We start from the raw sequence: 21,340 nt of genomic DNA, 5'->3' as shown, positions 1-21,340 counted from the left end.
CGAGCAGCACGATTTATAACAGGAGTTAACTGCTTACTAATTAGCAGCTGGAACCATTAATTGGCTATTTGTTAGAGCTGGAATTAATAAACTGGTCTTTCAGCGGGGTCATAACTCTCCCTGTTCCTCACCCCTCCCAGCCAGCCTTCCCCTACCTGACCAGAAAGTGGCTTGCCCCTAGATTGAATCAATACCTCTCACTGCACGATTTTCAGAGACAATTTCCCTTGCAAGGTGATGACGCTATTCCCGCAAAGACTCTTTCTCTCTCTCTCTCCCTTTTTCCTCTCCCAGGCTCTGCCGTGCTGGAGACGTGTGAGCGAGAGGCGGGAGGAGATGGGAGAGCTTTCTAGTAATGCACTCTCACAACAAAAGCCCAAAGCTGCACTGCTTGGCTGAGGTCTGGGGCTCCTGGTTCCCTGGCCTCTCACATACCCCCCCACTCAACAGCTAGTTACTTAGTCTTCCTGGAGGCCGCAGGCTGGGCTTTCTCTAGGGCAAAATAATGGGGTTTTTCTTAGAATATCATGGGTGGAACCCAAGAGTTGGCAGTTGGGTACTGACCATCGAGCCTCCAGGCAGCCTGTGCCCAGTGGCCCACTTCATGGATGCCTCAGGTCCAGTGGTCTAGCTCTCATCCCGCACCCCCCAAGAGCCCAATTTGGGGCCCAGAGGACTGTTCTCTATTCGAGAAGAGAATAGGAACACTTCTTGTGAAAATATTTACTAAATACCTAGGCCCTTACGTCTCTTCTGTACAGAACAGTGGGAAAGAGCAAGGCCGCAGAGCCCACTTCAGTCACTTAGCAGCTGCGTGAATCACTAAATCTTTCTATGTTATTCTATGAGAATAACAGTCCTATGTCACATAGTTGTTATGAGGATTAAATAGTTAATACACGTGAAGGGCTTAGAACAGTGCCTGGCAGGTGGTGTCAGCTATTACTATTATTACTCGCTTCTCTCAACCACTCTCCGAAATGGGGATCCTACTCACTTTACAGCTGGGGAACCTGAGGCCTAGAGAGGTTAAGACTGGAGCTCAGGACAGATGGCTCCCAAGCCTAGTGCTCTTTTCCTTCTCCAGGCTGCCTCCCATTGTCAGACTCAGGGCTCTGTCAGAGGCAGCAGGCAAGGCACACCTAGGGGAGGAGATGACTGAATTTACAGGCGCACGCAAGCAGGCTGTCAAGGTATTTACACTGCATACAATTAGCTGCAGAGTATTCACAAGTGCATTAGCTACAGCAAATGTTCAATCCCAGCCTGGCTAGAATTTGGTTCTCTGCTCCCCCTCCCTTTTATCCCTCCCCCATCGCAAGTCTTCTCTCTCTAGGCCAGTGTAGGTATTCAGAGATGGTAAATTCAAGTGACTGTCAGCTGAGTCATTGGGGTTCCTTGTTCACCAGTAATGCACCCCAAAGCCAAAGAGGATCAATTAACTGCTATTTGGGGTTGGACTAGCTAATTGAAAAATAGGAAGGTAGTTTCCCATGACATGGACAAGTGCTCATTCAACTCAAAATGGGCAAAGCCAAGGAGGGTGGGAATCACTGTGATCACTCCCTGAGAGCTTCCTGGAGGAGGTGACGATTTTTGAATAAGGGGAGAAAGATGACAATACAAGAAGCTACTCACCATCACACCCTCAATTGTTGCCACTTCCTTTTCAGACTGGGTGGGGGAGGTGCGTGGGAATATACAGAGCCTGATAGCTCTGTATCTCTGTGGGGCAGAAAATGGATTTTTCTCTTTGGTTTGGGGGGGCGGTAGTGGGGAGTAGAAAAGATGGCGGCATTGAGGGTATCCTAGGTCTGTGGTATCTGGTCTAGGATGGGAATCACTCATTCATTTAACAAATCTTCAGTTGGAATCTGCTGGGTGCCCAAAACTAAGTTGGATCTGGTTCCCCTTATTCAGCCTTGGACCCACAGGTAAGGAAGGAGAGGAAAAAAAGGAGGGTTTGAAAGAGGAGCAATCAAGTGGAGGGTGGGCTGCAGAATAAGATTCTTCCGATAAAAGAACATGAAAAAGAATGTATGTATTGGGTTGGCCAAAAAGTTCATTCAGGTTTTTCCGTAAGATGTTATATATATAACTGAATCAGCTTGCTGTACAGCAGAAATTAACACAACATTGTAAATCATCTATACTCCAATCAAATAAATTAAAAAAAAAGATTCTTCCGATGGTCTCGGACTTTCTGAGATGGACAGAAGGAAGCTGAGGAGATGTTACCTGATGGCACGCCCCCCCATGCTGTCTGGAATTTCTCCAGACACCTCACATTCCTGCCACCCCACCTCCGAAGCTGGGGGCACGTGCTCCTGTGAGGGTCAGCCCCTGGAGGGTCAGGAGAGGAGGGAACCAGCTGGACATGAGCCTGGGAAAGGGGTGGCTTTTTTTCTTTAATTTTGTTTTAATTTGCGTACTGAAAAATAAAGTCTTTTTTGGTATACAGTCTTTGAGTTTTGACAAATGCTTGGAGTCGTGGACCACCATCACAACCAAGATATTACGCAGTTCCGGGGGTGGGGGAGGAGGGTTTGTAATCTCCCCGCTTCTTAGTTGCTGCGGTTTTCCGCGCTCCCACGGGCAGCCCTAATACAATCCTTGCGCACACGCCGAGATAAATAACGGCGACAGGTGGAGCAGGTGAGATTAGCAAGACCTGGGTAGAGGAAAGCGATCGGAGGTGCGGGGGAGGCCGCCCGCCTTGCTTGCTAGCCTTTACCTCTCCCTGCCGGCGTTTGGGAGGAGCACTCTCCCCACCCCTGCTCTCGGAGGGCCGGTTTGAGGTAGCGGAGTCCGGGAGTGCGGGACCCCGCAGGTGCAGCTGGCCCCTGGCTTGGCTGCTGAAAGAGAGGGCGCCCCTGGGGCGCCTGAGGTCCTGAGGGGAGGCAGGACGGAGAGAGGGGCGAGCTGGGGATAATGGAAGGTGGCCTGGGGAAGCTCCGGCTGCGGGGTCCTGCGGACAAACCTGTTGGCAACCTGCGGGCCGAGGCAAGGGCAGGAGCTCTGATCGCTCCCTTTTCGCCCCGGGCTCAGCCAGCTGCTCTGGCGGTGGCCCCCACGCCGGACGCCGGGAGAGGCCGAGGCTGCCTGGCAAGGGGCGGGGCTCGGCCGGGGGCGGAGGGACTCCAGGGCCGCGCAGACAACCCTGCAGACCCACAGCAGGCGACCGGCTCGCCAGCCTGCAGGACCCCAAGAGCCGCGGGCGCCCCGGCCCTCGGCCTTTCCCTTCGACACCCGCTTCAGTCCCGCCCCCACAAAAGTGCAAAACATTTACAAAGTGGGCAGTGCCCCGCAGGCTAGTCTAGAGTCCCCGGGGCGAACGGCCGTGCTTGCCCAGCGAGAGTACTGGGATCGGTGCACCCGGCTCGGGCAGCCGGTCTGGGTGTGCAAGGGCGGGCGAAGAGCGAGTGTGCGAGCGCGCTGCAGAGCCCGCGCCGAAACCCACGTCTCTTCGCCTCTGTCCTCGGGATAGATGGATCCATTTCTGCTTTCTGACATTTTCCTGCTGGGGGGATGGGGGGGCGGAGAGAGGGAGAGAAGGGGGGGATGCAGAGAGGGGGGAGGGGGGAGGGGGAGAGAGAGAGGGAGAGAGAGAGAGAAGAAAGGCAGTCCGCTTCCCCCAGCCCTGTTTTGTTTTCTCTAATTGGTCCTGGGGGAGGCGAGGAAATTGGACAGAGGCTGGGCCCGGCGAGCTGCGCTGCCTTTAATTGGCTCCTTTTTTTTAACTGGAGGGGAATCAAACAGGAGAGCGAGCGACAAAGGGTGGGAGAGCGAGAGACCGAACGAGGAGACGAGAGGAGGAGGGAGGAGAGGGGGAGGCGGGGGGGGGCGCGGAATGAAAAGCTCGGAGGGGGGAAAAAGCAGCACAGCGAAGCCCAAGTTGCCGAGCGAGCGGAGCGCTCCCGAGGCCCGAAGCCCAGCTGCAGCCGCGCCCGGCAGCCCGGCCCGGCCCCGCCTGCTCTGGGCCCCCGCCCGCGGAGGCCGCCGGGCGGGGGCGGGGACGGGGACGACCAACTTGGGTCGCGGCGCAGCCCGGCTCTCCCGAGAGCGCCGAGCCGGGGAGCGCCACCGCCACGGCCAGACGGCGGGAGCGGAGCGAGGCAAGCAGAGGCGGCAAGCGGCTCCCGCGCCGCAGCCCAGGCCTTGGCGAGAGCGCGAATATTTTTCAAACGACTCAAACTTTCCTTCTTTCCCCGCGTTCTGGGGTCTCTCTTGGATGGAATTGCTCTCCTGATTGCCGCGGGGCCCTGGGGCGCGATTCCTCCCCGGGGTTCCTCGGTGGCTCGGCTAACTTCGCGGACCCGTGGACCCGTGACTCTCGCCCCTCCGCGGAGCCTAGCCCGCGCTTCTCCCCTGCTCAGGAGGGCCAGAGCCGGGGCTTTTCGCCTCCGAGAGGACGCCCAGCCCGGCCCCCTTGGGTCGGGCCATTGAGCCCCCAGCACCGGCCGCAGAACTGGAGACAGCGGATTAACCCCAGCGGAGCCCCGGCCTCCCCGCCCCAGCTCCGCGGAGGGGCGTCCCCTGGGCGGGGAAACGACAAGTTTGTCAGTCGTCGGTGGCCTGTTGGATCCAAGCGCCTCCGCCTCCGCAAAGGGGTCCCTGGCGCCCAGAACCCCGAGCGGACAGCCCTGGGAACTCGGAGAGGCTCGGCGGCCGGGCTTCTCGGGCCGGGGCGCTGGCTGCTGCGCCGGGCGCGCCGAGGCACCCGGGGCCGGGCCAGCGCCCCCTGCGTTCCCACGCGGGCAGCGGCCCCGCCGGAGGAGAAACCCGGGTCGCTGCCGCTGCCGCCGCCACCGCCGCCTCCTCAGCCTCCTGATTTCCGTCGCCGCCGCCGCCGCCCCCTCCGTCGCCTCTCGGGGAAGGGGAAGACGCAAGGGGCATCGCAGGGCCCCGGCGGAGGCGCCCCCCACCGCCTCTCGGGCTGCGCCGCCTCGCGGGGATGAAGCACGGGCCGTGAAGATGGAGGTGACCTGCCTTCTACTTCTGGCGCTGATCCCCTTCCACTGCCAGGGACAAGGAGTCTACGGTAAGAGCCCGCGTCCCGCTCCATGCCGGCTTAGCACCGCGCGGAAACTTTGCAAGAGGCGCAAAGTGCGCGCTGCCCGGGTTTGGTGGGTACCCCGGCTCGGACTCTGGAGTGGATACCCGGGTCCCCGCCCTTTTCCAGAGCGCGAGGAGATCGAGCTAGCTGCTTCAGAGCACGGAGACAGGTTGTAGGGTCTGGCGTGAAGCCAGGGATGCCAGGGGGAGGTAGTACCCACTTTCCCAAACCCTGCCAGGGTCGGGAGTGAATCGGAACACTTGAGAGCACCCAGTTGGTTCGAGAGACCCTGACAGACCGCACACCGGGGGCTGGGAAAACGACTTGCACCGAAACCTCATCCCACCCTGGCTCGGCCTCCGGAGTGGAAGCCGAGCGATGCACGATGCGGAGTTGCGCCCGGCTGGCGAGCGAGCTGGCTGCCACTACCGCGGCCCGGCGGCTGGCTCGCTTTCCCGGCTCTCGCTGGGCTTCGCTGCTTCGCTTCTTGACAGCCCAAGCGGATGCAGGCATCCCCTAGATCCGGCTCCCAAGACCCCAGAATCCCTTCTCGGACTTCTCCTGAGACAGTTAGTTCTTCCTGTCCCCGGTTCCCAGCTACAAAACCCCAGCCCCACCTTCCTTCTGCCTGCGCGCACACATTCAGCCACAGTCCCCAGGAAAGCAAACACTGCACGCACCCATCAGGCTACGTGTCGAAACTCTGCCTCCAGCCACGCAGCTCTGCTCCCGCGTCCGCACCCACGCTCTCAGGCGCCAAGGGAACTCTGGTTACCCCTTCTCCCTTCTCTCTCGTCGGTTTTCCGGGAGAAATATCCCGGGAGTGGGCATCATCCGTTCAGGATCACGAGGGCTCATGCCTCTCAGGGACTTTCCCTCTGAGTTCTGGCAGCCAGCAATGCCCTGACCCACAGCACAAAAAGTCTTTGGGGCCCGGTGGCCCTTACTTTACCTTCTTCTGACTGCAGGGTGGTCTGTATAGGTCACTTTTTTAATGATGTGTGTAGCTGGAGTGGGGAAGATTCTCTTTCCTTCTTTCTCTAGGGTTGAGGACCTAATTATTCACCTATAGATCGGGAGAGGGTTTGACTTATTCTGTTGAGGGGGTGGGGGCAGAGGCATTGTCCCTCAGCTGCCAGCCTCAAGTGCAGATGCTAAATGTTTCCTTCTGGGGATGCCTGGCCTGTCTCCCTGAGCCTGGCAAGAGGGAGGGGTGTCCTGGGGGTACCTGGGAGGTGACATCCTCCTGGCCCTACACAGCTAGCTGGCTTGGGCTTAATTCCCTGGGGGAGGCTGGCCCAGGCATCTGGCCAAACTCTGCTGCTTAATTAGTTTGTGTCTCTTACTGCCTGGCCCTTTACATAGGCCAGAAAGGGAAAGAAGGAGGAAGAATGCAGCAGGGATTGAGAGAGGCTGCATTGTAGAGAGGAGGCCACTAGGCGGGTTCCAAAGGCCTTGGCCTCCCCAGGGTAGGGGAAGACATCAGGGTGTACTGGGGGGGGGGGTTCCTCTTTCTTTTTTCTCCTCAAGGTTTCCCTACAGCTTCACTGTCTCCTTAAGAGGTGGCCTAAGGAGGGACCTGCTGAGGTCTTTGCCTTCTCACCACACCCCAGGGGCTCTGGAGAGCGATGGGGAGCCCTCCGCCTCTGCTGCTATCCTCCACCCTGCTCCTCCCTCTGAGTGCCCTTGGGCAGATCTGGCCATGTCCTGGCCAGAATGGCCCATCTCCTGGCCATTCCTCTTCTCTATCCCCTCCAGTTTCTTCAACCTTATCCGGGGCTGCATGGAACGCATCTTGAAGAAGCTCCCCTGAGCCTAGCCTGGAAACCCCAGCAATGAAGGCAGGGGGTGGGGCAGTAGTTTCTGTGGACCCTGATTCAGAGTACTTTGGGGCCAGGATTTAGCCGTAGGCTTATAAGTCCCCCTTTCTCTGTATTTTCTCCACTCCCTTGTGTGCCTAGGTCCCAGCTGCTCTCACTCAGAGCAAATCAAGATGTGTTGCTGTGCACTGGGGCCAACCCGGAGCTCTTGGGTGACGTTCTTTCCACTTGCCCTTTGAGAGCATGACTCCAAGGAAGGCCTCAGGGGAACTGCAGGGTGAAAAGTCTTAATCGAGGTGGATGGAGAGTGGAGGATCTAGTGAGGAGGAGGACCACAAGAGGCTGCCGAGTTCCTTGTGATGCTAGAAGCCTTGGCCAGATATAGCAGAAGGGAGAACTATGGTATCACTGGGTCTGGCTTAAAGAAATAGTATGGCGAGGGACTTCCCTGGTGGCACCGTGGTTAAGAATCTGCCTGCCAGTGCAAGGTACACGGGTTTGAGCCCTGGTCCCGGAAGATCCCACATGCCGCGGAGCAACTAAGCCCGTGCGCCACAACAACTGAGCCTGTGTTCTAGAGCCCGCGAGCCACAACTACTGAGACCGTGTGCCACAACTACTGAAGCCCACGTGCCTAGAGCCCATGTCCACAACAAGAGAAGCCACCGCAATGAGAAGCCCGTGCACCGCAATGAAGAGTAGGCCCCACTCACCGCAACTAGAGAAAGCCCGCATGCAGCAATGAAGACCCAAGGCAGCCAAAAATAAATAAATAAATTTAAAAAATATTAGTTCTTTAAAAAAAAAAAAGAAATAATATGGTGAGTTAGATCTTCTGCTCCGCCCCCCCCCCCAAAGCAGATGAAGCAGTTTGAGAAAGAGTAGAGTGTAAGGGTGAGGGATGGTCACTCATGCCCATCATTGTATGTCAGCACCTAGCGTGGTGCCTGGCACACAGCAGGAGCTGGCAAGTATTTGTTGCATGAATGAAGGGCCATTGTTGGCGGGAAGTTGAGGAACTGTTTCTTGAAATTCCTTCTCTCCAAGAAGTCTGTCTAGGATGGTTTCCAGCAGCGTAGTGGGGTCTCTTTGAGAGTCTCTGCTTAGGGAGAGTGATGGAGTCCTAGGCTGGCAGCCGTAGGGGACCTCAGCTTCCCTGGCAGTGAGAAGGGAGGCAGGTTTTGCTCAAGGCACAAAAGAAAAAAGTGTGCCCGAGGGAGGGAACCCCAGCATCTTCCCAGCCTGTGTGGCTGAGGGAGGGTCAGATTAACATGGAAGCTGAATTGAGGAGAGGGAGGAAGAGCAGGATGTGGAGGATAAACCCGTCAGGATCTGGCCTGGGCTGTGGGTCTCTGATGAGGCTGGTGGGAGGCAGGTGCCTGGAGCCCTATGCCTGGCTTCCCTCTGAGTGTCCTCTTGTCGTCCCTGAGGTCCACTGTCTACAATGGGGCTGGGGAGGTGCTCTCAGTCTGGTCAGGTGGTTTTGCTCTTCTTGGGGGCACAGATGCTACAGGAGCTGAGTACTGGACCAGATGGTCCATTTGGAGCCTGTCCCCTCTGCCCTCCTGCCTCCCAATCTCCTGGCCCAGTCTGTTGTGCTCCCAGTGGATCCTGTAATCTGCTTTCTGGCAAGCCAGGGGGGTGGGCTGGCCCCAGAGGCCTAGTTCTGGGGCAAAGACAGTAGCCAGGTGATGGAGGAGGAATATCCTATGTGTGGATAGCATCAGAAAACACCCCCTCCTCCATCCTGGCTTCCTCTCTTCCTTCCATAGCTGCTGGACTTCCAGCCAGGGGCAGGTCAGTGGGACTCCTCTCCTTTACAAAAACACAACAAACCCCTGGATTATTTAATATGCAGGAGTGCGAATTGACATTATCCTTAAGACAGGTTGTTTGCAACTTACTGGTAGAAGTCAAAATATTTCACCAAAGGTGTCATCAGAAACTACTATCCTATGCTAATTTTTGTGGGAACATGAAGACAGATGTTGAATAATTTGACAAGAGCAACATAGCTTACAGAATTATCACCAAGTCAGGTTTTTTTCCCTCCTCTGAGGGGTGCGGAGAGGGAATTTCAGGAAGTGTGTCTCCCAGTGCCGTCTTCTGGGTGTTGATCTGAGTGTGGGCACCCTTGGGATTTTTCACTGGCATTTCTACCCCATGCCTTGAAACTGGCTGTCCCCTGGAGAAGGAAGGCATCACATCAGAAAACTCTGGCCTCCCAGGGCAAGCAGAAGGCCTGGGGGTTTCTAAATGTTCTCAAGAAGGTCCCTGCCTCTGTCCCTTCTTCCTTCTCAGTTATAGAAACTACACGAGGGAGAAAGAGGGCCTTGTGTCCACAAATCCAGGCTGTTTTGTTTGCTTTGTCAGCATTGTCTGCACCCCTGCCCCACCAAGTCCAAGTTGACCCCTGTGCTAGCCTGAGGGCTCCCAGGCCTGACGTCGGGGCCGGAGAGTCCTCCTTCAGGTCAAGAGCCACATGCTGTCCCATCCTACACTGCAGGCTGCAAATTTGTGCTTCCTGAGGCTGGGGGTGGTTAGAGAGGATGAGTTTGTTAGCCAGGAAGGCACCTTCGAGAGGCAGGCTGGGGACATGCCAAGAGCCTACTTGTAATTGGCCAGGCCTGGCTGTGAGCTGCTGGGGCCAGGGTGGCAAAGCCTCGATTAGAGCCTGGTATTAGCTCTGCTTTGCTGGAACATGGAGGGACGGGTGAGGGCTCCATAGGGAGAATGGAGGGAGCTAATCACAGCCGCCAAGGCCAACAAATGAATGATGCAGGAAATCAATACCTGGGGGCGGGAGTGGAAATCCGGGCAGTGGTAGCAGCCATGGCTTCTCCCGCTGCCCAGGAGGCGCAGGCGGGCCTGGGAGGAGTGAGACAGAGGCAGCAGTGTGAGGACCCTCCTCTCCCCCACACCCTCCCCACTCCCCTTCATCTGCCTTCCTCTCCCCCACTCCTACCTTTCATCTCCTTGTGGCTGGGCTCAGGGAGGATGGGCCAGGAGATGCCCCACCTGGCAAAAACAGGGGACCTGGGAGATGGGACCTTGGGCCACTCAGTCCTGGAAGAGCGCTCCCCAGCTCTGACTTGCCTCTGGACACCCGAGCCTGACTAGGCTCCAGGTGCGAGGGTGTGTGCCTGGGGACCCTGCCCTGTGCCGCTGGCACTGCCACTCCAGATATGGCCAGCAGGGGGAGGGCTTGGCTGTCACATTGCTTCTTGCCTTTCCTGGGCTCTCCTGGCCTCAAGCCTCCCAGTAGGATGAGCTTAGCCTGGGGCCCACGGGAGCTCCTTAAGGCCTTCTGAAGCTCCAGGCCGCCCTCCACCTCCCGTGTCCCCACCCCAGTGTCCCAGGGCATTCGCCTGTGGCCAAAGCCACACTTCCTGAACCCTAGGCTGGAGGAGAGCTCCCTGGTGGGGCTTGGCTGGGTTGTGTGCAGAGCAGGGGCTTGTGCCTTGGCAGAGCTGCCTCTTTGTGAACCTGAGTATGGCCCCTCTTCTGCATCTTCCTCCCCATAGTCAGAGACCCTGCTTTGCAGGCACACATCTGCTGACGGCTGATACTAGGTATTAAGGGGCCCCTATTGCATTTAAATGCTGCTATGGAAGGCAAAAGCAATGCTTAACCCAAAGGAATGAATCTTTTTTCTTAAGCAACCCAATCTCCCTTTTCGCAAGTCTATGAGTAACACGTGTTCTCTGCAAAAACAATCAGAGTAAACATAAAAGTATAAGGAAGAAAGTAAAACTCACTTGACATCCTGCCTTGCATTCGATGATGATTCTTTCAGGCATCTTTTTGGGCAAATAGGAATGAACTTTTTAGGGGAGAATCGTTGGTTATGACGACCATATCTTATAGGTGTGTAAGTACCACGTGCATTGCCAAGCATTTTCATGCATCTACCTCCTTTGATTCCGTAACATTCTGAGAGGTCAGAACAGGGGGTCCTATTGTCCCCATTTAACAGATGGGAAAACCAAGGTTCTAACAGTTTAAGAACTTGCTTAAGGTTACACAGCTGGTAAGAAGTGGCTTGTAGACTCGATCCCAGTGGATCTTCTGATTTGGGGGTTGGAAAACAGTATGGTGTCCCTCTTGCCATTCATTAAATATTTACTGTGCACTTCCCTTGAGCAAGGCCCTGTTCTGAGCATTGACAGGGCTACTGAGATAAATAAGATGCCCTCAAGGAGAAGGGGAGAGGAATCACATACAAGATGGTGGTTCCTGGACGATCTTGATAAATGCCATGTGGCAAGGGCAGATAAAGGGCTGTGGAAATTCGAAGAGGGAGGAAATTACTTCCAAGGCCTGGTAGAGGAGGGGGCATTTGAACCAGCCTTGGCAAATAGAAGTAAGGAGAAGGGCATCCCAGGTGGAGGACTCATTATGGCAAAGGCATGGAGGATAAAGAACCTGGGTGTGTGGGGGGAGTCGTGAGTCGTTGATTTGGGCTGGAGCGTAGGTTGAAAGGGAGTCAGGGCAGTTAGAGTTGAAACAGTAAAGGAATAATAATAAAAACTGCTAACATTTGCTGCCCAGGCTGAGATCAGGAATATGTATTGTCTTCTTTAATCCTTACCATAATCCCTTAAGAGAGAGTCACTAATCAGCCCATTTTACCAATGAGTAAACTGAGGGCTCAGAAGGATGAAGTTACTTGTCCAAGGGGCAGAGCTGGGCTTGAACCCAGATTTGCTGATTATAAAGCCTGTGCTTGGGGGGAGTAGGCTGGAATCTTGGGTTTGTGAGGGTGTTGAGCAAGGGAATGGGTTGATATGAGCCCAGGTACCTCATATCAGGCTGGGTAGCCGTGCAGCTGTGTGTTTGAAGAGGCTGCGGTCAGGCGGAGGGAGACTGGTCAGGAGATCCAGAAGTTGTCTGGGGAAGTCGTAATGAGAGCTTGATCCAGGGTGGTGGCTGTGAGAATGGACAGGAGGGAGTGGGTACAAGAACTGCAGCCAACCAACAAACATGTAAGAGAAGCCTCTGTAAGCGGCACTTGAGATATTTGATGAAATAAACATGCTCTTGTTCTCCTAGAGTTTAAGTTCAAGTTGAGGGGAGACAGGCAGTAAACAAGTCAGTGAATAAGTAATGCATTCTGTGGTGATGAATTTTATAAAAATGGGTAAAGCAGCTAAGGGGACAAGGTGTGGTAGGCTGTGGTTCAAGTTTAATACCCATTAGTTGGGGGTAGAGGTGCTCCTTGAGTAGGTGCCACCAGAGCAGAGACCTGAAGATGCCCGAGGGAGGAGGGAGGAAGCCCCGTGGATGTCTGCAGGAAGTGTGATCCAGGCAGGAGAATAGCCAGTGCAAAGGCCCTGGGGTAGAAACATGCCTGGACTATTTAGTAACAACGAGGAGTCCAGTATGGCTGGAGCAGAGTGAGCCATGGGGAGGGGAGTAGGAGGTGGGGTTAGAGAGTTAATGGGGGCAGATTGTTTGCAGCCTTGAAGGCTAAGTAAGGACTTTGGATTTTATCCTGAGAGGTGGGGGCCATGGGAGGGTTTTGAGCAGAGGACAGACATGAACTGACACCTTTTTAATAGAATCCCTCTGGCTGCCATGTAGAGCATAGACTGTAGGAGGTTGGGGATGGGGGAAGGATCCAGTCAGAGACTGTTACAAAAGGCGAGAAGTGAGACTGTACAATCATTGGGTCCTGACAGTATTTCAGAGCTTGGGCAAGAGATGGGAGCTGAAAATGGCTCTGAAGTTTGGTATTGGGAGGCTTGGCACACAATGGCAATGAGATGGAGCGAAGGCCATGGGAAGTCAGACAGGTTTGGGGCAGTGGAGTGAAGCAGTTAAATGCCTGGACTTCTGGGTAAGGAACCCGTGTTTGAACCAGCTGTGAGAGCCCGAGAAATTACATCTGCTTTCAAAGCCGTGGCTTTTCTGCTTGTCAGATGTGTTTGTGATAAGCATGCAATAAGCCGTACCTGGAAAGCCCTGAGCACTGTTCTTGGCACTTAGCAAGGCCTTGGTGAATAGTTTTATTTGAATGACAATGCCAGTGCAGTTTTGAACTTCACGGGATTCTGGTGCTGGGGTGTCTGGGAGAGATGTTGATGGACATGAGTGGTGGTGCTCAGGAGAGAGATCTGTTCTGAGAGGTGGACTTGCACATCTGGATTTATGTCTACACAGCGATGTGAGGTGAGACCACGAGGTGGGATAAAATTGCCAAGGAGGGCTTCCCTGGTGGCGCAGTGGTTGAGAGTCTGCCTGCTAATGCAGGGGACACGGGTTCGAGCCCTGGTCTGGGAGGATCCCACATGCCGCGGAGCAACTGGGCCCGTGAGCCACAGCTACTGAGCCTGCGCGTCTGGAGCCTGTGCTCTGCAACAAGAGAGGCCACGATAGTGAGAGGCCCGCGCACCGCGATGAAGAGTGGCCCCCGCTTGACGCAACTAGAGGAAGCCCTCGCACAGAAACGAAGACCCAACACAGCCAAAAAATAAATAAATAAATAAATAATAACTAAAGGTGCTAATAATTAAAAAAAAAAAAAATTGCCAAGGAAGAGAGAGTAGAGTGAGAGAGGAGACTGGGCTGAGACCAGTGCCCTGGGGGTGGGAGGAGGAAGAGGAGACAGAGCAGGTGGCATCAGGGAGGTAGGAGGAGACCCAAGAGGGGACAGGGACCAGAAAGGCAGGGAAGCGATGGAGTCCATGGGAGGAAGGGCCATCTGAGGTGGGGGAGGAGACAGAGTAAGGGCCGTCTGGGGACCGGGAGGTTGGTGGGGATGCGGCTGCAGCACAGAGCGGGGCTCCTTCTCAGGGGGACGTCCCAAGGAGTCCCCTGGGGATTTTGTGAAAATGCAAATTCTGACTCAGTGGGTCTGGAGCTGAGCAGAGATTGTGCATTTCCAACAAACTCCTGGGTGATGCTGATGCTGCTGGCCCACAGATTGCTCTTTGAACAGCAAGGACAGACAGGAAGGAGGATTGGACTCAAATGGGAAGACTTGGGTTGGAGGGTCAGTGGGCAGCTTGCTGCCTCTGAGAGACCCTAGCCCAGGAGCCTCACCTCTCTGAGCTCAGTTTCCTTATCTGGAAGACTGGTTCAGGCGCTGCCACCTCTTGGGATTACAGAGGAGCCGAGAGTGATAGCACTTGGTAAACTCTAAGGCAATCTATGGGGACTTTGTTTCACGAGAGCAGAGGGGATGGCAGGCAGGTGGTAGGGAGCCCTGGGTGTGGGTGGTGTATGGAAGCAGGAGGTGCAGGCTGCTCTTTTGAGAAATGTCACAGGCCAGGGAGGGCTGGAACTGCAGTTCCCCTACCCAGGCCGGGCCTTCTGCCTCTGGGAAGCTGGGGCTGCAGGGGTGGGTGACGTGTGTGTGTGTGTGTGTGTGTGTGTGTGTGTGTGTGTGTGTGTGTGTGTGTGTGTGTGTGTGTGTGTGTGTGAGAGAGAGAGAGAGAGAGAGAGAGAGAGAGTGTGTGATGTGGGCGGGCATGAGGCCGCTGCTTGGCCAGCTTTGGAGATTCCACCCCAGTCTCTTCTTTGTTCCTTTCCAGTCCCAGAAACTCAGCCGGGATTGACTTTGATTATCTGGAGGGTTGGGAGCTGTGTGGAGAAGTGTTTCTCAGCCCTGGGGGGGCATGTCAGAACCACCTGGAGAGCTTTTTCAAGAACAGATACCTGGCTCCACCCCCGGACCTCCTGAATCAGAAACTCTGCAGGTGGCATCAAGACAGCTGTGGTCGGAAGCTCTCCAGTTGATTCTCAGGCACAGCTGGTGTAGACAGTGCATCTGAATGAGTCAGGCCCAAACAGATGCCTTCTTCCCTTGGGCTTTCTGAGGGCATTTCTGGGTTTTCCAGGTCACCGCCCAAGCTTTGTTTCAGCCATGCTCATCTGGACCCTCGGGTCTTAAAAAAAAACTCACTTATCATTTTTTAAATTATGAGCCAGGGGACTTTCTAATTTAGTAGTCTAAATGGAAAGGTCAGGAGCTTGGGAGAGTAGCCTCTCTCACTCTGCTTCTAGCCAGGGAATTTCCAGACCTGAACCTAAAGAGACCGAAAGAAACTGCTCCAGAAATGTTGTTTTCATTGATTTTCAATAGGTAAATTCTGTTACCTTTTTGAAATGTGGCCCTTTTGTTTATTCTCTTCTCTTTTTGGTTTAGAGAAAATGAAAATTTCAGAGCTGGGCCACATCGTAGCAATTCAATTCAAATGTAAACCGAGCACTGTTTAATGAGCAGCTGCTAAGTGTCTGGAAGGGAGGTGGGCGCTGTGGCTGCAGGGAGGGCTGAAGGATACCTGCCCCCAAGGAGCTCACAGTGGCGAGAGGGAATGCAGCCTTTTCCAGCGTCCTCATTTTCCAGATGTCGAAGCTGAGGCTCAGCTTGAGGGACTTGCCCAAGGCCCTGAAGTTAGCAGGTAGTGGAGTCAGGATTTGAACTCAAGCCTGCCCAATACCAAGTCTGGTACTTGCCTATTGCCCCCAGTGTGAAATTCCTGAGGGCAGGATCTGACTTTTTTTTTTTTTTTCCCCCCCCCCCAGACTGTGCTGTAGAGAATGGGTTGCTGATGGGAGCAGCATGAGGACCCTCAGTCCTATATCAGTTAGGAATCACATTCTGTTGCCAGAACCGAAGACCTGACTACAGAGTCTCAAACAAATTAAAGTGACTTTCTTAAGTCTAGAAGTAGGCTATCCACGGCTGCTCTGATGGCTCCTTGGTCACTAGAGATCCAGGCTCCTTTCATCTTGCTGTTCTGATCTCCTTACGGTAGTGCTTCTCAAACCTTGCTGCATATTAGAATTACCTGGGGGTGTTTAAAATTTGTGAAGCTTCGGTCATACCTCATATCAACTAAGTCAGAAAGTCTGGGAGTGAGAACCAGGGATCAGCATTTTTTTTTTTTTTTTTTAAAAAAAGAAAGATCCCCAGATGATTCGGATGTGCAGCAAAGTTTGGGAACCCCTGCCTTAGAGCATTTTGCCTTAAAGTCACCAAGGGGCTGCTGGGGCTCAGCCATCATGACATATTCCAGGCAGGAAGAAGGGAGGAACACTTAAAAGGCTGAGTCATTTACCAGTTGAGTCAGCTTTTCCAGAAGCCCCCTCCCAATGATGTCTGCTTACATCTTACTGGCCATTCTTTTTTTTTTTTTTTTTTTGGCTTAGTCGGGTCTTAGTTGTGTCACATGGGATCTTTCGTTGCGGCACGCAGGCTTCTCTCTAGTTGTGGCATGAGGGCTCTGTAGTTGTGGTGCGTGGGCTCCAGTTGCCCTGCGGAATGTGGGATCTTAGTTCCCTGACTGGGGATCCAGCCTGTGTCCCCTGCATTGGAAGGTGGATTCTCAACCACTGGACGACCTGGGAATTCCCTTACTGGCCATTCTTAGATGAAGGGAGGCTGATAAATGTAGCCTTTTATTTATTTATTTATTTATTTATTTATTTTATTTTTGGCTGCGTTGGGTCTTCGTTGATGCGGGGACTTTCTCTAGTTGCTGTGAGTGGGGGCTACTCTTCGATGCGGTGCGCGGGCTTCTCATTGTAGTGGCTTCTCTTGTTGCGGAGCACAGGCTCTAGGTGTGCTGGCTTCAGTAGTTGTGGCACAAGGCTTAGTTGCTCCGTGGCATGTGGGATCTTCCCGGACCAGGGCTCGAACCCGTGTCCCCTGTATCGGCAGGCAGATTCTTAACCACTGCGCCACCAGGGAAGTCCCAGTGTAGCCTTTTAGATGGACATATTCTCACCTAAGAGAATATCAGGGTTTATTTAGATAGAAGGGGAGAATGGAAGTTGGGTAGGTAATGAGCAGTCTTTACCACAAATCCCCACCTCAGGATCAGCTGGCATTTCTTGAAATGAAAGGATTTAGATGGATGGGAACAGCTGTTCTTCTCCCCACCTCACGCTACCCTGCCAGCCTAGCTCAGGTTGGGTGGGGTGCTCTGGCGGCTCCGAGTATGGCCAGAAGGAACCTTAGAGAAGACAGAGAGCCAGAGCAGGGAAAAGGCTTGCTTGGGGCAACCCAGACGTTCATGTGAGGGTCCAGCTTCCCATTTGCTAGTGCTCGTTTGCTCCTCCTCACCCCAGCACACTGTTCATTCCTACTTCCGTGAGGTTGTTCATTTCCACTGGTTGGTACCTCCCTCCACTAGCAGGTGGCTCCTTTCAGTCCCAGCCGCAGGAGAGCTCTGTGGACCCTCCTGGTTTGGGGGAACCAGAAACTGAGGGACTGTGCTAGAAACCATGATCTACCTCATCTTTCTGCCTCTCAGCAATCCCACACCCACATGAGCCCAGGCAACCCCACTGCTGTTTGCTCAAGGTCTAATCCTTTGTTGGGAAGTTCTTCTCATTGTCTGACCTTATTTCAGCTTGTTGTAACATAATCTCTTATCAGAAAGATTCAGAAGCTGAGCCCTCTGAGCTGAACTTGAATATCTCCTTAGCCCTGAGACTTTTCCTATGTGAAACTCTAAATGAAGGCACTTATCCCATCTCTGAGAGGGACATCTGGAGGGTAGACGTGGGGAGGGAGCTGGATTCTGGTGGCCTCATCTACCTGGGTTTGGTTCTGGTGTTCCAGTAAAATGCAGGGGGCCTCTGGGGAGGTCAGTTTATCTCTAGCAAAATACATAAGCCCACAAGGCAAGCTGAAGGTCTGTGCCATCACAAGACCTGGCTTTACTCTCCTTTCTGGAATAAGGCCATGTATTCCAGACACAGAGAAGGCCAGGAGATGGAGCTTGAGGGTGTGGCAAGAAGTGAGCTCAGCTGCGATACAGTGGTCTTAACTGACCCAGAGGCACTTGAATCTCAAGGAGTCTGTGCAGGAAGAGACTGAGACCAGAGAAGGTAAGGTCAAGGTCACACAGCAATTGGGTGCCAAGGCTGAAGTTAAAAGTCACGTCAAAGGACTTTCCAGCTGGATCTTTCTCATTCTCCTATATTATCCTGTGGGCTCAGGAGAAGCAAGGACACATCTGCATGGCATTTATAAGCTCCCATGAAGCTCAAAACTGCACTGGCATTGTCAGAGCCAGGAGGGAACTTAGATCAAATATAATAATTTGTTAGAAAAGAAACCTGAGGCCTAGAGAGGGCAAGAGGAGTCCCCAGACCACATAGCAAACAGGCAGCCCAGCTTGAAATCATGGAAGGTCAGAGGTAATGGGCTTAGAGGTTACCTGGCCCTAACTTGTCAGTTTTTAGAGGCAGAAACCAGTGGTCAGAGGTGAAGGGTCGCTCCAAGCTCTACCTGCCACTGAATACACCCTTCTCTCCCACTTCTATCTCCCAAGTCATATCTGGGCTCTAGGATACCGAGAGGACTGTGTGTGTGTGTGTACGCGTGTGTGCGCACATGTGGCTTAATGTGCCAGGGGCAGCAGGCAGGAGACGTAAGAGGCTTTCTCCAGATCAAGCCACCCACCTCCTTCTGGGGCATTCAGAGGCTACAGTGAGTTCTCCCCTCCCCTCCTGGCTTCCTCCAGTTCCCCATACAGCCATGGCCCCTGGCGTTGCCCACTGGCACAGTGGCCTTGGGGGTGCTGGGAGGGCTCAGCACTGAGGGGTGCCCTAATCTGCCTGAAGCACCGACACCCTGCCTGGCTCACTCCCTCACTTTCTCGGGAGCCGTTGGAGCAGGGGCTGTGAGGCTGTCCAGGGCGAGGGTGGGCTGCATCTCCCCGCAGTCTCCTCCCCTTCATTCTGTCGGAGCTGGGGCCGGTGAAGCCAGTGGCTCCTTCGGGCTGTCTTGCAGAATTATAGAGCCAGGGATGAGGGGCTGAGGGGTGAAAGGAGTGATTGGTGGGGAGCCCTGGCTGCTGGTGGAGATCAGTGTGTGTGTGTGTGTGTGTGTGTGTGTGTCTTTCTGTCTGTCTGTTTGTGTATGGAGAACCATTGGCAGGAGATAAGCTGTTCTCACTGGGTACCTCAGCAGGAGCTGAAATACATTCCCCAAGTCCTCTCTACGCTGGGCATGTACACTTCATCAGTATTTTTCGTGCACACGTAAATATACGTGGGCACGCATGTGCTGAAGGTGTGCATATGTGTGATCATGCCCACAAGAACATGGGTTTATGTGCAGGGAGTCATGTATGTATGTGTGGGGGGGCTGCAGACCTCTTTGGGGGCTTCTTTGGGTCCACCTTTATCCCACTGCTCCTCTGGGCAGCCCCTGGTCATCCTAGCCTTGGTCCCCAGGCAGGGGGTGGGAATGGGCATCCAGCACTCTGGACCATCAGCCCAGCGCTATGTCCAGCCTGGGTTATGACTGCCCACCACCGCTTCTAGGAGACCTGAAGTGGGGGGCAGGGGCAGGCTGAGGCTGGCCTGAAGCTCCTGGCTAATTTTCCCGGCCTCCATCGATCCAGCAACTTCTCCTGAGTCTATTAGCAGTCGGCGAGTGAAAATATCCCCCATTTCAAGCCCTGACCTGAGACAGGGAGGAATCCATAGCAATTTGTTCAAACAGAGGAAAGCATTTCCCTCTGATTTGTATTCCAATTTATTCCAGGCAGGAAGGGGGTCAGGGTGGGGGAATGGGGAACCCTGGCATGGCCAGAGCTGAGCCCAGGCCATCCCCCTCAGCCCCCATGCCAGCCGGGGTGGCAGCTGGTACTCCCCATGGCTCCTGGGGTGAGGGCTGAGGAGGGGAGGGTGGGCCCCAGCAGGGGGATGGGAAGAGAGACCCTTCCCAGCAGGCCCTGCTTGGCTGGAGAGCTCAGTTGTGGATGTGGTTTTCACAAAATACAAAGCTGCCTGCTTGGAGCCTGTCTCCCAGCACCGGGGCCTGTGCCAGGCGTGCGCTCACCCGCTGTGCCCGTGCCAGGGCAGGGGCTGGGCTGAACGCATGGACACAGTGGCCCCAGCTGGGCTGAGTGGCAGGGGGGCCTCTTCTTCTCCTGAAGCCCTCCCCAGCCATCTTGCAGGAACAGAACTGCCCAGGCTCAGAGGGGAGCTGGCACCTTGGAGAGTCCCCTTGCAGGGCAGGGGGCCCCTCACCGCGGGAGCCCTGAGCACATCTCCCTGACACAGCGCTCACGCTTCATTCCTGGCCTGAGCAGACTGGAGCTCACAGGTGTCCTAACCAGAGAGTCTCTTTTGAGCACCTAGGATAACGATAGCTCTGGCTGACATTTATTGAGTACCAACTACTTGCCGGGCACTGGGCTAGTGCTGCCAAGCACCCAGTTTTGGCACGGTCCAGGCGTCCTCCTGCACCTCACTTTCCTCAACCTTCTGCATACTTCTGTCACCTCCCTCAGCCGTCTCTGCCCAGTGTTTTCAGTTTCTCCTGGGAATCACTTCTCCCTTCCACCTGCAGCTGGCCCTAGCGACCGAGGGTCTCAGGACTGATGCCTCTGCAGCCCCCCTTTTCCAAGGACCTCCACAGACAGGCCAGCTTCCTTTCTTCTGGATCACTTTCTTTGGCGCCACCTGGCTTTCCGCTCCCCGCCAGGGACCAAGCCTCTGCAGAGGTGACTCCATGGCAACCAGAGAGGAGGATTCTGGGAAGGGCCAGCCAAGTGGTCCTGCAGCTTTGCCCCCAACCCCTGCTCTCCACTGTTTCCATCCCTCATGCCTCAGTGCCCCAGGGAGGAGAGTAACCAGAGAAGTTCTTCACACCAAGGTGTCAGTGACTAGCAGCTCTGAGGTCAGCTGTCCCATGTGACTTGCCAGGCTCCATGACACCACCGAGGTCTAATTTCAGAAGCAAGCAACTAGACATATCAAAGTCATCTCTCTCGCTCAGGTGGGAGTGTCGGAAGCAGTGTGGCCTGAAGGCTCGTAGCAGAGGCTTCTACAACAGATCTGGGTTCAAGTCCTGCCCCAGTCACTCACTGGCTGTGTGATCTTGGGCAGGGTATACTCTGTGCCTCAGTTTCCCTGTGCACAAGCAAATGATAATAATAGTGCCCCCCTCAGGGGGCTGTGGTGAAGAGGAAATGGGAACTTGCGGAAAACCGTTCTGAGCCCAGTGCCTGGGGCTCTTCAGAGGAGGCACTGCTAAGGGAGTGATTCCAGCGCCCAGGCCTGCTCTGATGAGTCACAGAGGCTGCCACCAGGGAAGAGGCATGTGAGGCTCTATGTACAGGCATGTGACACAATATTGGGGGAAAGACCGAGACCCTGGTCCTCGAGAAAGTGTGGCAGAATTCCACCCCTCCTCCCATCTTCCTCTTGGGGAAGTTTATAGCAAGAATGTTCCCTTTGAGCTACTTTATGAGTTGGGAGACAGGTGTGTTTTGCACCCAGCCCTTTACTGCCACCCACATGGCTGCCCATTCCAGACCTCACTTTCCTCCTAAGAGGCAGTGCCCCCCACCTCCTGTCCTTAGCCCCCAGGAGCCTCCTAATGGCAGTGACTTTTCTGTCCCTGGCTGTGATTGAACTTAGGTCCAATTGGCCTCCCCCATCCACAGGTCCTTCACTTTTCTCCCCCAGCCGACTGGGTTTCAAGTCATTTGCA

At 54.6% G+C, this 21,340-nt stretch overlaps 1 protein-coding gene across 4 annotated transcripts in view; it reads left to right on the top strand.

The window, feature by feature from the left end:
- The first annotated feature begins 4,011 nt into the window (after window positions 1-4,011).
- Window positions 4,012-21,340, top strand: part of MDGA1 (MAM domain containing glycosylphosphatidylinositol anchor 1) — a 59,465-nt gene continuing 42,136 nt past the window's right edge. For all 4 annotated transcript variants that reach the window (XR_009009588.1, XM_057555532.1, XM_057555531.1 and 1 more), the window contains exon 1: window positions 4,012-5,041. Coding sequence is in view for 3 of the 4 variants with exons in the window: in XM_057555532.1 (XP_057411515.1) it covers window positions 4,975-5,041 (67 nt within the window). In the remaining variant the exon portion in view is untranslated. The remainder of the gene's footprint in view (window positions 5,042-21,340) is intronic.

Source organism: Balaenoptera acutorostrata, chromosome 10 (assembly GCF_949987535.1).
Source record: "Balaenoptera acutorostrata chromosome 10, mBalAcu1.1, whole genome shotgun sequence".
In the NCBI taxonomy this organism is placed as follows: Eukaryota; Metazoa; Chordata; class Mammalia; order Artiodactyla; family Balaenopteridae; genus Balaenoptera; species Balaenoptera acutorostrata.
The sequence above is the reverse complement of the archived record's forward strand: the minus strand, read 5'-3'. Positions and strand labels throughout refer to the sequence as shown.